Source organism: Patella vulgata, chromosome 6 (genome assembly GCF_932274485.2).
Source record: "Patella vulgata chromosome 6, xgPatVulg1.2, whole genome shotgun sequence".
Classification (NCBI taxonomy): Eukaryota; Metazoa; Mollusca; class Gastropoda; family Patellidae; genus Patella; species Patella vulgata.
In genome coordinates, this window is record NC_065884.2 from 17,600,754 (window position 1) to 17,615,264 (window position 14,511).

Below are 14,511 nucleotides of genomic sequence, written 5' to 3' on the forward strand. Positions count from 1 at the left end.
AGTAGGCCGTAGTGTCCGGGCAAAATTTCCCTCATAACACACTGTATGGCGTATGCCCGTCTTCATTAGCCCAGGTTAGGAGCAGAACAGTAGGACGTTAAACCCCATTTCATTTCATTTAAGAGAAATTCTGTTTTGTATCTGATTTGGCATTTGTTCAAAACAAGACTTTAACCCAGTGTAATTTGAGGTGATTGTAACAGATGAAGGTGGTATATTGGAAATGAAAATTGATCTTTGGTGTCCTATTGTGGAATTTTGTAAATTAAATCATGGTTAGTGTTTGATGTCCAGAATAGTCCAAATGATGGATGGTCACCATCAGATCGTGGTATTTTGTAAAGTAGGTTGTGGTCCGTGATTTATCTCCAAAATAGTCTAGAGGATGGTCAACATTATTTTGTACTAATTAAATTTTAGTGGAGGGACCCAGTTAACCAAACCCAAGTATCCCTATATTTGATGAATGAATGAATGAATGAAACAGGGTTTAATATTTGTAGTATTAGTACTATTAGTGATGATTTTTCCAGGCAACATTTCAGTAGACCTCCTAACATACTGCCCGTCTTCCTTAGCCCAGATGGAGCAGAAAAGTAGAAGCTAAAACCTATTTTATTTCATTTCGTTTCAGTAATGATTATTGTTTTTGAAATTTTAAACTGATTTGGTTTTCTTTCCAGAATAGTTTGGTAATCGTGACTGATGTAATTAACCCAGTTTCTTATTTTGACTTATCAGATTTTTTTTTTTACATTTTATTGAGTGTCTCTTATTAATATATAAATTATTCATAGGTATTGGTAACATTTACCAACCATTAATTATGCAATAAAACATTAAATGGCTCTGTTATTCTAATTTGATTAGTTCATTGTTCCCTTAATCAATGTTTACTTCTGATTAATTTGACAAACTGCAGTGTTTGGCTTTTATACAAATTTCTTTCTTTAAACCTGCTGTTTTCCTAGTTTAAGCGTTATTGATTACTCTATGTATCTCTAATAGATATTTTCTGTTTACGCAAGAGATTGAGTTGCACATTATTGTCTTATAAATTGATGGTTTCTGAATTGTATGTTTTGCGTAACACACCTTTATTGTCTTTCTAACTGAAAAGTTCCGAGCAGATTTATTAGTTGTTTAGACAAAAAACACTAAACTCATTGACAAAAAACTTTTATTTCCAATAACTGAATAAGTAATTGGTTTCTTTTGTCTCGATGTTGGGATTTGTGCAGCATTTGATTCCCTTATTTATTTTTTGAAAGAAATTCAATAGATTTTAAATAACAATTGGTACAAATCGATTAAGAGTTTTTTTTAAAAAAGATTTCCATGTAAAAGTTCTAAGTTTCCTGTTATTAATGGCTATGTAAGTTCATCCTTAAGACACAATTTGTAATGGGTTACAAGATCAGCAAACAATGATGCAAATTATGTCGCTCTAATAAGTAGGTTATTGCTTTGATATCTGGTATTTGGTAGCAAATATTGATATTATGTTATAAATTATTAATACAAATATTCCCTTGATGAAACTGATATTTCCAAATGTAGGTGTTACTATAGGAATAGATAAATGGATCAAAGGCTTTCTATTTATGGTTTTTCAATGCAGAGTAATTGATAATGATGAGCCAGATGAACTTCTTAGTTGTAAACCACGAAATTGAGGAATTTCAGACCATACACAACAAAAATCAATTTTTGTCCAAATTTTTGGAGATTTTCTGATGGTGATTAACCCTTCTGTTCACTTTTTGGTTGTTTAAGAAGGTGAACATAATTCAGAAAAGAGATTGCAATGGAAACTTTAAAAACCAGATGGGTTTGTTAATAATAGGGGCATATAGAAATTGAATATAATTTATTGGTATACTTACTTTCAAATTCATAATATCTTCAAGAGGGGTTGGGTGACCTTATGGCCTATTGTTCTAATGCATGAGTTTTAAGTCACAAGGTCTTTCATTGAATCCAATGGCATGGTATAAATCCCAAGACTATAAGTGACAAGGAGTTGGGTTGCCTGTACAACCTCGTTTGTTTCCTCTGGTATTCTCCCACTGCTAAAGACCAATACACGCAACCAAATTATTGAAATAAAAATTGAACCACATTTTAGTCCAAAAATGATCAAGTTTGTGTTGAGTAAATTCTCTCTCTCTCTCACTCTCTCTCTCTCGTATAAACCCAGATGACTTTTCTGGTGGTGGGCATATTTTGGGGGCCCTTCTATGTTCTACATTGTTTGTTCAGGCACATTGTTTGTTCATGATTTTCCTATTGCAAATAGCAGAGTTATCCCCTTCAGTTTGTATTCAGATGTACAAAACCTTGTTGACACGATACAAGACAGTTTTCAACCTTGGAGAAGGTTGTACATTTGGATATAGATAAGGAACCCTATTGAATTTTAAATTCATATATTTCAAACACATGCAATTTGGATGGTCATCTGTCTGGTCACTTTAAGAGGAAATGAAGAGGAAAAGGTCATTGGTGTAAGGAGAGTCTTACTGAAATTCATAATTATTGGCAGTGTAACAAATGTTCAAACTTCCTACAGCGAGTGGAACGACTATGATGCAGAGAATTAGATATGATTTATTATTAGATAATGGCTTTCATTAGTTTATCAGATGTAATTAATCTGTCATTTGATCAGTATAATCCTAGGGTTTCTGGCGACGCTGGTTATGTTATACTATATGATTATTAGCTGTGACATTTAATGTTAAAGAGCTAACACCTGGTTTAAAACCATTTAAGCAAAATTTTATTATCATTGGACCCACAAAACTTCTTTTTATATGATTTATGATTTAAGAACCAATCTTTTTTTTTAAATATTTCGTGTCTAGGGTATTTAAGTTAGTACTTTCTTAAGTTTAAAAGCTACAATTTTTTGTCCTCGGTGGTTTGAGGTTCTGTTTTAATGTGAATCATTTCATAGAATAAAAAATTATTATTGTCAAATTCACCAAACATGAATAACCAAATTTTCTATTTAGCAGTTAGGAATTTAAAAAATGATCTTATCTAAGTTTGATTAACTTACTACTATAATCAAGGTTTTAAGAAAAAATTATATTAATGCATATTTTCTGAAAGTGCTTTTCTTGAAGTCCATTTTTAATAATGAATTTTTCAAGACACCATTCTGGAGACAATTTCAATGTTCTACAAAAAACGCTCCATATTCACCAAGGTCACCCTTTGTCAAGAAAACATTACAAAAAATTATTATACTGTATTAAAACAACTTTGCAGTGTAATCAGATAAAAAAAAATGCAGACCGATGACCGACAGAAGTCGTTACTACATGTATATGCATATGGAGCCATTCTGGGTTTGGTTGGATTTTTTATTTTATTTTTTTATGAACTAAAGATTTTCTAAAGATCATTTTGATTTAAGATAACCCCAATCCTTGCCCTGTATCAAATACCTTACTGACATGCACATGATCTTAGTGCCAAAGGTCTAATATTCGATTGACACCATTGGTGAATTTTAGAATCTGGTTTTATTTGTTCTACAGAGATGTATAGAATATAGTCTTAAGAAAACCCTGCTAACATAGCATGGAAGAACTTGAAATCTCTGTGACGTGTAATCCATTAATAGCATGAGATTCATCAGAGATAGGATGTCTTACTCATCATATATGATATAATAACACACCTGTAGGCAATAACAGATATTAGGAAATGATTTATTGAAATGTTTCATCCTTAGGAAGAACTTTCATTCACATGTATTAAAGAAATGAGTGAGACATGATTTCTACTCCACATTCGAGAGAAATTTTAAGAATGGAAAAAAAATGTATGTCTAATATAAATATAGATAAAAATTAACAAAGGAAGACAGCTAGAAGACTTTTTTAAGCAAGTAATTTCAAAGGCGATGATACAAATTTAAAGCTGTTATGTGGTCTAGTAGCTGACTTACATGATTAAATGACTCACACTTTTAAGATCAAGCATGTTCATATATTTAAAATATATTAAAAATGTTAAAACTTATGGGAATGGGTCTTTTATCCTGACAAGATTGATACTGATGTTTAAACCTTTCTTTGCATGAGATGTGATAATGTGTTCTTGATGTTTTTATTAAGGCGCATACAGATAAATTTAAAATAATTCTATTTGTGTGTTTCTGATGCAGTACGTATTTCACATGACTTATTTCCTGAAATTCCTGGTTTTCTTGTACAAAGTAGCACTACATGTTGACTGGTAAGTCGTGGGATCAGTACTAGACGGAAGGGGGATCACGTGGCTAAGTGGGTAAGACGCTGGCTCGCTAGCCTGGAGGTCGTTTGTTCGATCCCTGCATTGGCCGAGAAAGTTCATCCAGATTTTCCGGCGTGGTTCCCCCTTGTCAGTGATGCAGGACAGAGGGCCTGACAAGGACAGCTGTCTATTCGTTCGGATTGGACGAAAAACTGAGGTCCCGTGTACATATTGACGTGCACGTAAAAAATCCCTTGGCAGTTGGAATTCGATATAAGAGTAGGCCGTAGCGCCGCTGCCCAGGCAAAATTTCCCTCATAGCACACTGTATGGCGTATGCCCGTCTTCATTAGCCCAGTTTAGGAGCAGAACAATAGGACGTTAAACCCTATTTCATTTACTAGACGGCAGGTTGGAAGGGTTGTCTAGGTGACTTGTGTAATTTCAAGTAAAAAAATAAATGTATGTACCATTAATTTATTGTCCAATTTGATTGGTCGAGACTTTGGAACGCAATAACTCTCCTTCTAAATGAGGTAGAATATTCAAACTTGGTGTAGGCGTTCATTAGGTGAATGCCTTAATAGAGTTCAATCATGCACATTTTCCACTTAGGCTAAGCAGAGATAATCAATTTGATTGGTTAAGACCATGGAACACGATTGGGTGAGAGCGATGAAACTCAGAGTATAGATTCATTATATCAATACCATGACTAAGTTCGATGATGTGAATTTTCTGCTTAGGCTACATAGTGATAAGCAATTTGATTGGTCAAGACTTTGGAACATAACAACGCTGCTTTTCAAATTTAATTGAGGTAGAATGTTTAAACTTGATGTAGATGTTCAGTAAGTGAATGTCTTGACTGAGCTAAGCAATTTCATTGGTCGATGCTCTGGGACAAGGTAACCTCGATTCTAACTTATGGAGAGTGATGAAACTTAGTATAGAGTTTCACTACCAGGTAGTTCAAAACCTTGACTGAGTTCAATCATGAACATTTTCTACTTAGATTAAGTATAGATAATCGGTTTGATTGCTCGATACTTTTCTAAAAGATAAATGTGCAATTAATTAATATGTGTCATCGATTTATTTTGGGATTTCAGCGATGAATATCAGCCTAACTGCTGGCTTGTTTTCTTTTACTCTGATTACCAAAATATTGATGTTATATCGAAAATTATCATGGTTAACATGACTACATGAGCTATTATAATTAACATTTCATAACAGCAGCAATTATATTGTTGTTCTTCCAAGTTATTAACATATATATAAAATCGTGATTAGAATGTGGGAGGCAATTCATTAATAAAAACAACTCAATAATTTAATAATCAACATTTATTATCTAAATTTACAGATAATTTTAAAAAAAGAAATTTTTGAAGGAAGAACCTAGAATTTATAGTTTATTGTTGTCAATTTATTTTACTGGAAACAGGGTGGAAAAACACTTGTAAAAGTTTATTTATTTTTGCGTAGAGTCGTTGTCGCTGTCAACTAAATTTTCTAGGTCTTGATGGAAATGAAATGAAATAGGGTTTAACGTCCTAATGTTCTGCTCCGAACTGGGCTAATGAGGGAAATTTTGCCCGGACAGCGGCACTCAGGCCTACTCTTGTATCGAATTCCAACTGTCAAGGGATCTTTTACATGCACGGCAATGTGTACACAGGACCTCGGTTTTTCGTCCCATCCGAACGACTAGACAGCTGTCCTGCATCACTGACAAGTGGGAACCACGCCGGAAAATCTGGATGAACTTCCTCGGCCAATGCAGGGATCAAACACCCAACCGCCAGGCTAGTGAGCCAGCGTCTTACCCACTTAGCCACATGATCCCCAGGTCTTGATGGTATTGTTTGGATGGTCAAAGGTACATTACAGAAACAATGGTGTCAGTGGGAAGGGAACCATAAAATAAAATGAAATAGGGGTTAATATCATATTTTTTTGCTCCAACCAGGCTAAGGAAGATGGGAGAAACGTGAGGGGAGAGTTTTCATGGACACATGACTTTCAGGGAGCAGGTTGCAATCTGATCTTGGGGGCCTTGGTTGCTCTGTGAGTAAGACACTAACCATGTGTTGGCTGAGAAAGTTACTCAGGACTTTCTGGTGTGGTTTCCCCTTGACAAATAGAATTTATGATAAGAGACAAGAGTATAGGCAAAGTTTCCCTCATTGCCCAAGTCCATCTTCATTATCCCAGTTGGGGCAAAAAAGTAGGATGTTAAATTACATTTCAATTCTTTCAGGCACAAACAATTACACAAGACAAACCTATGGACAGGACACAATATATGTTTAGATTGCATATCAAGATTATCACCGAGATGGCCTGTCTAACCTCATGGCCACACTACCGGCATGATGAAATGATTTACTAAGCATTTAATGTGTGACGGTAGTATAGTAACAATGTGTGACATTAGTCATATAGTAACAATGTGTGACATTAGTCATATAGTAACAATAATTTGTTTATTTTTATAGAGAGATCAACAGCAAATGGCAGTTTACCAAATGGCCAACCTCCAGAATTAGAAAATTCTCCAGCACACATGAACTTGGGTAATTTGACTGGATCACCCAGCCACTCTCGTAGCCCTAGTAACATCAGTGGTATGGTGGATAGTATGAGTAAATCTGGTACAGAACTGTTTGATGGATTTGTAATCGGTGTTCACCGGAAAATGGTAAACAAGTTATTTTTATGAGTTCACTAATTTATTATATGAAGTACCCAATATTTTTGTGTACTTTTAATTTTGCTTCCATAATAAATAGAATTTTCATAAGTAACAAGTTATAACTTTCCAACTCATCCCAAAGTTAGCCTGTCCATAGTTATACAGTTATTATTTGAAGTTCAGTGATTACCATGTCTGTCTTCATTAGCCCAGTCAGTGCAGAAAAGTAGGACATTAAACCCCTTTTCATTCCTACCGTTGGGCCTTAAAAGAAAAAGTGCTACCACAAGTTGAAGAAAGGAATGAGGTTTAATCTTTTATCAGCACAATAAAAAGTATTGATATTGTATTCTATTCCTTTTCTATACAAAGCTGTCCATGGAGCAATGTTTCAGTATAGAGATTCGCAGTGTTGATCAAACATTTTGATATTTCATTCGTCCATGGACTACAAATGAGCAGTTGACTGATAATTCTGAACAGGAAGCTGACAGAATCAGATAAATACACACTGGTAATTTGGTTAATTCGAAAGATTACATATTGTTCATTTATTTGATTTCCCAAAGGAAAATATTTAATCCTTCTGTTCTGGTTTTTCTTTATCAAAAGATTCTTATGGATGTGTACTTCCTCTCATCGCAAAAAACAAGACCAAGTTTGTTTGGAACACCCATCATTATCCCATGTCGAGAAAAGACAGCTAATCAAGATTTGTATCATTTTGTATGGGCACAAGTTGCTAGATTAGTGAGTCCTCTACCACCTTCTGAGCAAAAGACAGCAAACCATGCACAAGACTGGTAAGAACTATTTCATGGTAAAAATATACATTGACAATTTGCAACAAGATTACCACTAAGGGCAAATGTACAGGGGAGGTAACTGGAGTATACAAATTTGTCCTGTCGCGGACTGAAGAGCACTATTTAATGGTGTATGTTTGGGTTATATTTCAATCATAAAAAAGAATCTGAAATCTCAAGACCAGAACCATAGATAGATCAGGGCCATGAACACTGTATAATAATAATAATACAATGTTTGAAATTAATATGACCAGCGTTTCAGCAAAATTTTCACCAGTAATTTTCAAGCAAACAACTTGTGAAATCTTGTAATGTTGCAATAGTGGTTGTATCCGTGCAAAGTATTCTATAAGTCATTTGCTAAATATCTCTCCAGGATTATACCATATAAAGTCTTGATTAATAAATATAGACCCAAAAAAAAAACGTCAGTACGATTTCAAAATCAAAGAGGCACTTAATCAAATAAAAACATTTGACAAGTTTTATGCAATGTGTCTATTCACGGTAACCTATCAACCTGATTTTTCTTTTGCTGCTTAGTATAGGCGAATATTTACCAAGGATGGTATATTCCCTTAAATGTTTTCATTTATATTTGATGTTGTTTCTAATCTCTAGAGTTTTTAATATTTTATAAAAATGTTATCTAAACAGTTTTTATAGACCAATATTGAATGTTCCATATTTCCATCACCCACAATCTGTCTGTTGTTCCAAATACTGCACATGGGAAATTTATCATACTACATTTTTATACACACAAATTTTCATGTGGACGTATTATGGCGTCGCCCTTTTCCGTCCGTCCGTCAGTTCATCCATGTGTCCAATCACATTTGTTTGCGGACACGCACATTACAGGTCACAATTTTTATCCAATTTTGACGAAACTTAAAATATATTTTTATATCCCAAGAATCTCTGTCTGATATTGATTAAACTTAAAATATGTTTATTTACCAAAGATCTTGGTTCCATTGGATAAATTGCCCCATATCAGACCATAATTAAGGTTGAGTTCAAATTTTTTGTCAACATCAGATCAAAACTTCCTGAAGTGTAAAAGCATGTAATATGTATATGTGTTGAACCCTCTTTTATCATGTATATTCACTGTAAGATAAGTATAAATACACTTCTAAAGACCCTACATGCAAATGAATTATTAAAATAAAATTAAACCATATGTTAGTCCCAGAATGACAAAGATTGTGTTGAGTGAATGTTAAACCTCATTTCTCTCTCTCCCATTGTTCAGTGTTCCCTATAACATCAGAGAGATGAAGAACCTTAATTCAATCACTGGTTTTTGATAATAACTTAGAGGTATTGCCCTTGGTAACAATTTTGAGAAATCTCACATGCTTGAAATTGATATGCTGAAGAAGTTGAAACAGATATTATATAAGAGTCAGTTTGAGCTGTAACAGTGTGTATGTCCACTGTTGTTATCTGGATTCTGTTAATTTGAGTTTGACGGTTGACACATGCTGCCTTTAACCACACATACACATGCTTCTGTAAACTTTATGAAAGAAACCAAAAGTGATAAAAAATGTGGTTTATGTTACACTATGGTATGTATGATCTGGGTGGAATGAATATTGACAATATAATTATTGGCTGTTGGTCCAAGAAGTCTTCTTTTAACAGTAAATATCATTATTTTGCTTGACAAGGCTGAAATATCAAGGTTGAAATATATGAAGATAATAATTCGCTGAAATGAACTGCCCTCGATACCTGATATGTTGATAGTACAAATATTTTCTGATTTATTTGAAACAAATACAGTAGAATCTGTATTAAGCAGCCACTCAAGGAATTTTAATTACTGACCCTTAACGGGAGTGACCTATTATTAAAATCTTGGTGTTTGTTAGTGCTGACATCAGGTAAATTTTACGCTTGGATGCACTGGGAGCAAACACGAATACTTGCATCGGTAAATTTGACTGTCACTGAAACTTGCTTGGAACGAAAATTCTTTGACACAGATCTGATATAACTTCTGTAAACATGTCATTTTGTACCAATATTGATACTACTGTCTACCATTGTGATGTATTCGATATATTTATCCATTTTTGTAAAGAAAATCCATGAATTAATTTTAATTTATGTCCAAAAATCCATCTCTGAATGTTTCACAGATTTTCAGGGGGTGTAACTCTGTATGTAATACAGAAGGCGCTAAAACCTCTGTTTAGCAACAAAGTGGCAATGAAAAATAGATACTAGATGATCGTGACAAAACTCGGCTTTGATGGTACTTTTAGTTTATTCAATAGCAGTATCAAATAATGTTTTGTTGCATGTGAAAACAATGATCAGGGTTTGTTATTTAATAAAACAAAAGATTAGTTAACAGATAATCCTATAGGTTTAATGTTATTTTCACAGTTCTTTTTACCTGATTGGTGGGGGGGGGGCAGATAATTAAAGTAGCTAAGTCTCTAACTCAATATCATCCAAAATCTTCAACATTGAAAACAAATTATTTGTCAATTTAAATCAACATTGATGCTGTGATCTTACCTGAAAAAGATGGGCTTCTGATATCTAATATTTAAGACAAAATAAACATTTTACCATTGGTACACGAATCGTGTACCATGATGCATTTCAGCCCCAGTTCTAGCAAGAGACTCGAGGAACGAGGCTAGACATATTGCACCAAACCAAACGGCGTATGTAGACTGGAATAACCAGGTGCTAGAAATTTGCATTCGATTGAGACTGCTGGCATATTTCGCGGAAAAAACTGATTTGAAATTAGAGTAAAAACGGAAACCATTTAATGTATATCAGTTTATATACACTCATAATACAGTATTATATGAGTTCCGACCCACTTGTGTCAATTTCTAGGTCCCAAATGTTAGCGATTTAGGTCCTTTAATGTTAATCACAGGATCATTCAACAATGGCCGTTGAATGGCAGACGTTTTATTAATTAATAACTAAAACAGTGACCCCTGGCTGTGTTAGGGGAGTGACCGTTGATTAAAGAGATGAAACAATAGAATTTCTTCAGGGGGAATTTATTGTGACTGCTTACAAGGAGATGTCGCTGAATAGGAGTGGCTGTTTGTACAGATTCTACTGTAATATCTTTTTTATCATTTGATACAAAATCTATTTTAGACAGTTTGCCTGAGAAAGAAATAGCATTAAAGGTCCATTACAAAAATATTTATAGGGTAGTTATTTTCAATAAAAATATGACAAATCTGGTATATGGAAAGTAGCAACACTCGATCTCACTAGAAAATACCCACAAGATGCGCACAGGACAAAAATGCAAAGGGATCACTAACTGGCAACCAATCTGTTTGAATGATATAGGGAGCGCTTGATTTTGTTGATTGAATAGTGAAGGACTTAAACATAATTAAGACTTTGTTATTAAACAGCGGAAAAAGATGATGGCAAATGGACTGCGAGCAGCAATAATTTGTGCAAGCTGAAATTGTAACATACACAGAACCCTGTCAATCAAATCACATAATAAACAAGGCTGCTTAAACATACATTATGTAAGAGCTAAATCTGATTATTGCAAGTCTTAATTTAGGCTTCAGATGTTATAGAAATTATAAATTTAAACAACAAGCCCAAAATCAACTCTGTAGACCCACGAATGGCTCGGCTACAGCTTGGAGATTATTAACCGTTACGTTGACGTCATCAGTTAGATCGAGGCTAAATGATAGACTGCATGAAGCGAGGCCGCTGTTGAGCGATGCCGCATGTCAGTCAATTTGATTGAAAGTTCGATATATACGGCCTTGATATTATGTTCAGTTGTGGTTAAAATGAGAGTTTGGATGTCGGTATTATACGCTCTTTTGTCACTTGCGTTTACAGGAAAATTATGGAAATTGATAAACATCGCAGCTAACATCACCCCAGTTGAATTGCAGCCCCATTGGATTACTGTAGTGTTTCCTATTTGTCTGCTTCGGGAGTCACGTAGTCACATTACAGTACAAGAGTTCACACAGGCTAACAAGAATTCGGCTATAATTATGCCTCATTGATTTGGTCCACTCCTTTCAAACTTTCGCTTCTTATCTATATAATAAAAGTCTTATTTTTAATTTGTAGTAAAAATAAATGTGATACTAATTGAACTGCAACCCTGTCTCAAGCCATTGAAAACGTTACTTGATAATCGAGATTATGTAGGTGGAGTTAACCCCAGTCAATCAAACGACCGGCCAAGGTGAAGATACATTTGACTACCATTTCTAGTCAAATATCACAACGATGATAACTTTGTTCAGAATAAAGTAATTTGACTGAAATTTTCAATATATTCTTCTTTCATCGTCTACTTTTGAACTGTTATAGCAAGAATGGCCAACTCTCTATAAAAATCTCCCATAATGTATCTTTAAAATAGATTTTTACAAGTTTGGGTTGTTTTCTTTTGATTAATAAATAAATTATCTTGACTATGTTTTTTGTCCAAATATATCATCAAATCGCACAGTTTGTATGTGGGAAGGTCTCTTTAATATATTTAGTTTGTGGAAATTAAAAGAATAAAACGGGAAATGGTATCTAGTGTTCTAGAAAGAGTTGTTATGACATCAGTCACTACTGGATTATATCCACAGCAAAATGTAGATAATCCCCCAGTTTGGATTCAATCGGCTAAAAAAACAGAGGCTCATCAAAAGGATTTACCCAGACTCTTCCATGTAAAGATTAACAATCCGGAACAATCAGCAGGTTTAACTACCAGTACTTTATTTGTAAAAATCCTGTTTTGTTTTTTTTTCAGTGATGATAGCTTAGGCTATGAATATCCGTTTACACTGAAAGTTGTGCAGAAAGATGGTTTTACTTGTGCTAAATGTCCATGGTATAGGTAATTTCACTACATTCTGCTCATAATCTCACAGAAACACAGCAATGCATACAGCAATCAGTTTTTATCTGTTTTATTTGTTGATAATTAATCATATTTTTTGTTTGTTGATAACCAATCGTCATACCACATCACTTTCTTTGGCGTTACATTTTTATTGATGGACAATTAGCATATATTACTATTAGTTAGCAATTAAACACATTTTAATCACATGTAGTTGGCAATTAAGCACACTTTTGTCACATGTAGCCTTGGCAATTAAGTTCACTCTTATTACATATAGGTGACAATTAAGCACATTCTAATTACATATTATGTGACCTGTGGTGGCTAAATGAGTCGGAATGCGGAATATTGAACTACAGACAAAACAAGTGAAAATATTGATTTTGGTCGAAATTGCAATAAAACATTTTGAAACACCTTTATTTGGACATTTTGTGAGAGTAAAGTATTCATAAATTTGTCTTTTTTTTCAAATTCTCAGTGAATTAGTTATATTTCTTCGATTGCTGTTGGATGATCAGGTATCCCCTTACGTAATACTTGGCATCGTTGTAAAACGTTACATTTCTAGTTTATAAATATGACCAAAGTAATACCGATGATGTCATTTTCATTGAGTACAACCTTAGCCCGTTTCAAGTCAGCGCAGCGTAACTTGTTCGCTGATTGACCCAGACATCCCAAATGGCATATTATAAATTACGTGAAAAGGAGTAGGGTCGCCTGTCCAACGTCGTGGGTTTCTCCGGGTCCTCAGGTTTCCTCCCACTGCTAAAGACTCCTACGTGCAAGCGAATTATGGAAATACATACATCATTTTTAAGTTATTGTATTGAAGAATGGGAAAACAACAATAACTCAGTTTTCAAAATTTCCTCATTGCGACTCATTATGCCAGCACAGATCAAATATAGGTGCCAATTTAAAGCACATTCTTATTACATATAGGTGGCGAGTAAGCACATTCGTATTACATGTACTTGACAATTAAGCACATTCTTTTTACATGTAGTTGACAATCAAGCACATTCTTATTATATAGTTGACAATTAAGCACATTTGAAACATCCATAATAATGTGTTAATTGTCAATTAATTACTGCACAAAATACGAATAAATGTAAAAAAAAAAAAATGGTTATTATGACATTATGTACTTTTCTTCCTTCGACATTCGGTCAAGCGAGACAATCATCACTAATTGTCAATTTCATCATAAAATACTCACCAAATGCAAAAGAGAACAAAGAAACAAACAGACTTTCTCTTTTATTTTATATCAATAAATCTGTGGATAATAGCTTATATTATAGTATACATGTATGAAAATATAGATCTGACGTTATCCTTTGATGTAGACCTACAATTATTTCAAACAATTGTACAGTCAACATGCCAACCGCACATTATTTATACATGATTATATAGAAATGCACATGCATGATATGATGGTATCTGTATATTAAGTTGTTTAAAGGTCTCCAGCAAGATATTATGTAATCTATTGATACAAGGTGGGGTTGGATGGCCGAATGGTTAGCACATGCGCGCTGTATCATGAGGCCGGTCATTGAGTCAACTGACGTGGTTTCGAATCCCCGGTTGTACGTGACAAGGAGTAGGGTTGCCTGTCCAACCTCATGGGTTTACTCCGGGTCCTCCGGTTTCCTCCCACTGCTAAAGACCCCTACGCGCAAGCGAATTGTTGAAATAAAATTAAACCATATGTTAGTCCTGAAATTACCTAGTCTGTGTCGAGTGGACGTTAAACCCAATTTCTCTCTCTCTCTCTCTCTCTTGATACAACACTCTGACTGATGTCTCAGTCCAGGGCCCTGTTTCTCGAAATCTTAACTAAAGAT

The 14,511-nt window shown here is 34.3% G+C and overlaps 1 protein-coding gene across 1 annotated transcript in view; it reads left to right on the forward strand.

The window, feature by feature from the left end:
- Positions 1-14,511, forward strand: part of LOC126824228 (ubiquitin carboxyl-terminal hydrolase 32) — a 173,493-nt gene that overhangs the window by 127,692 nt on the left and 31,290 nt on the right. Inside the window, exons 26-28 of the mRNA XM_050553417.1 lie at positions 6,753-6,955; positions 7,562-7,752; positions 12,554-12,640. Of these exons, the coding sequence (XP_050409374.1) occupies positions 6,753-6,955; positions 7,562-7,752; positions 12,554-12,640 (481 nt within the window). The remainder of the gene's footprint in view (positions 1-6,752; positions 6,956-7,561; positions 7,753-12,553; positions 12,641-14,511) is intronic.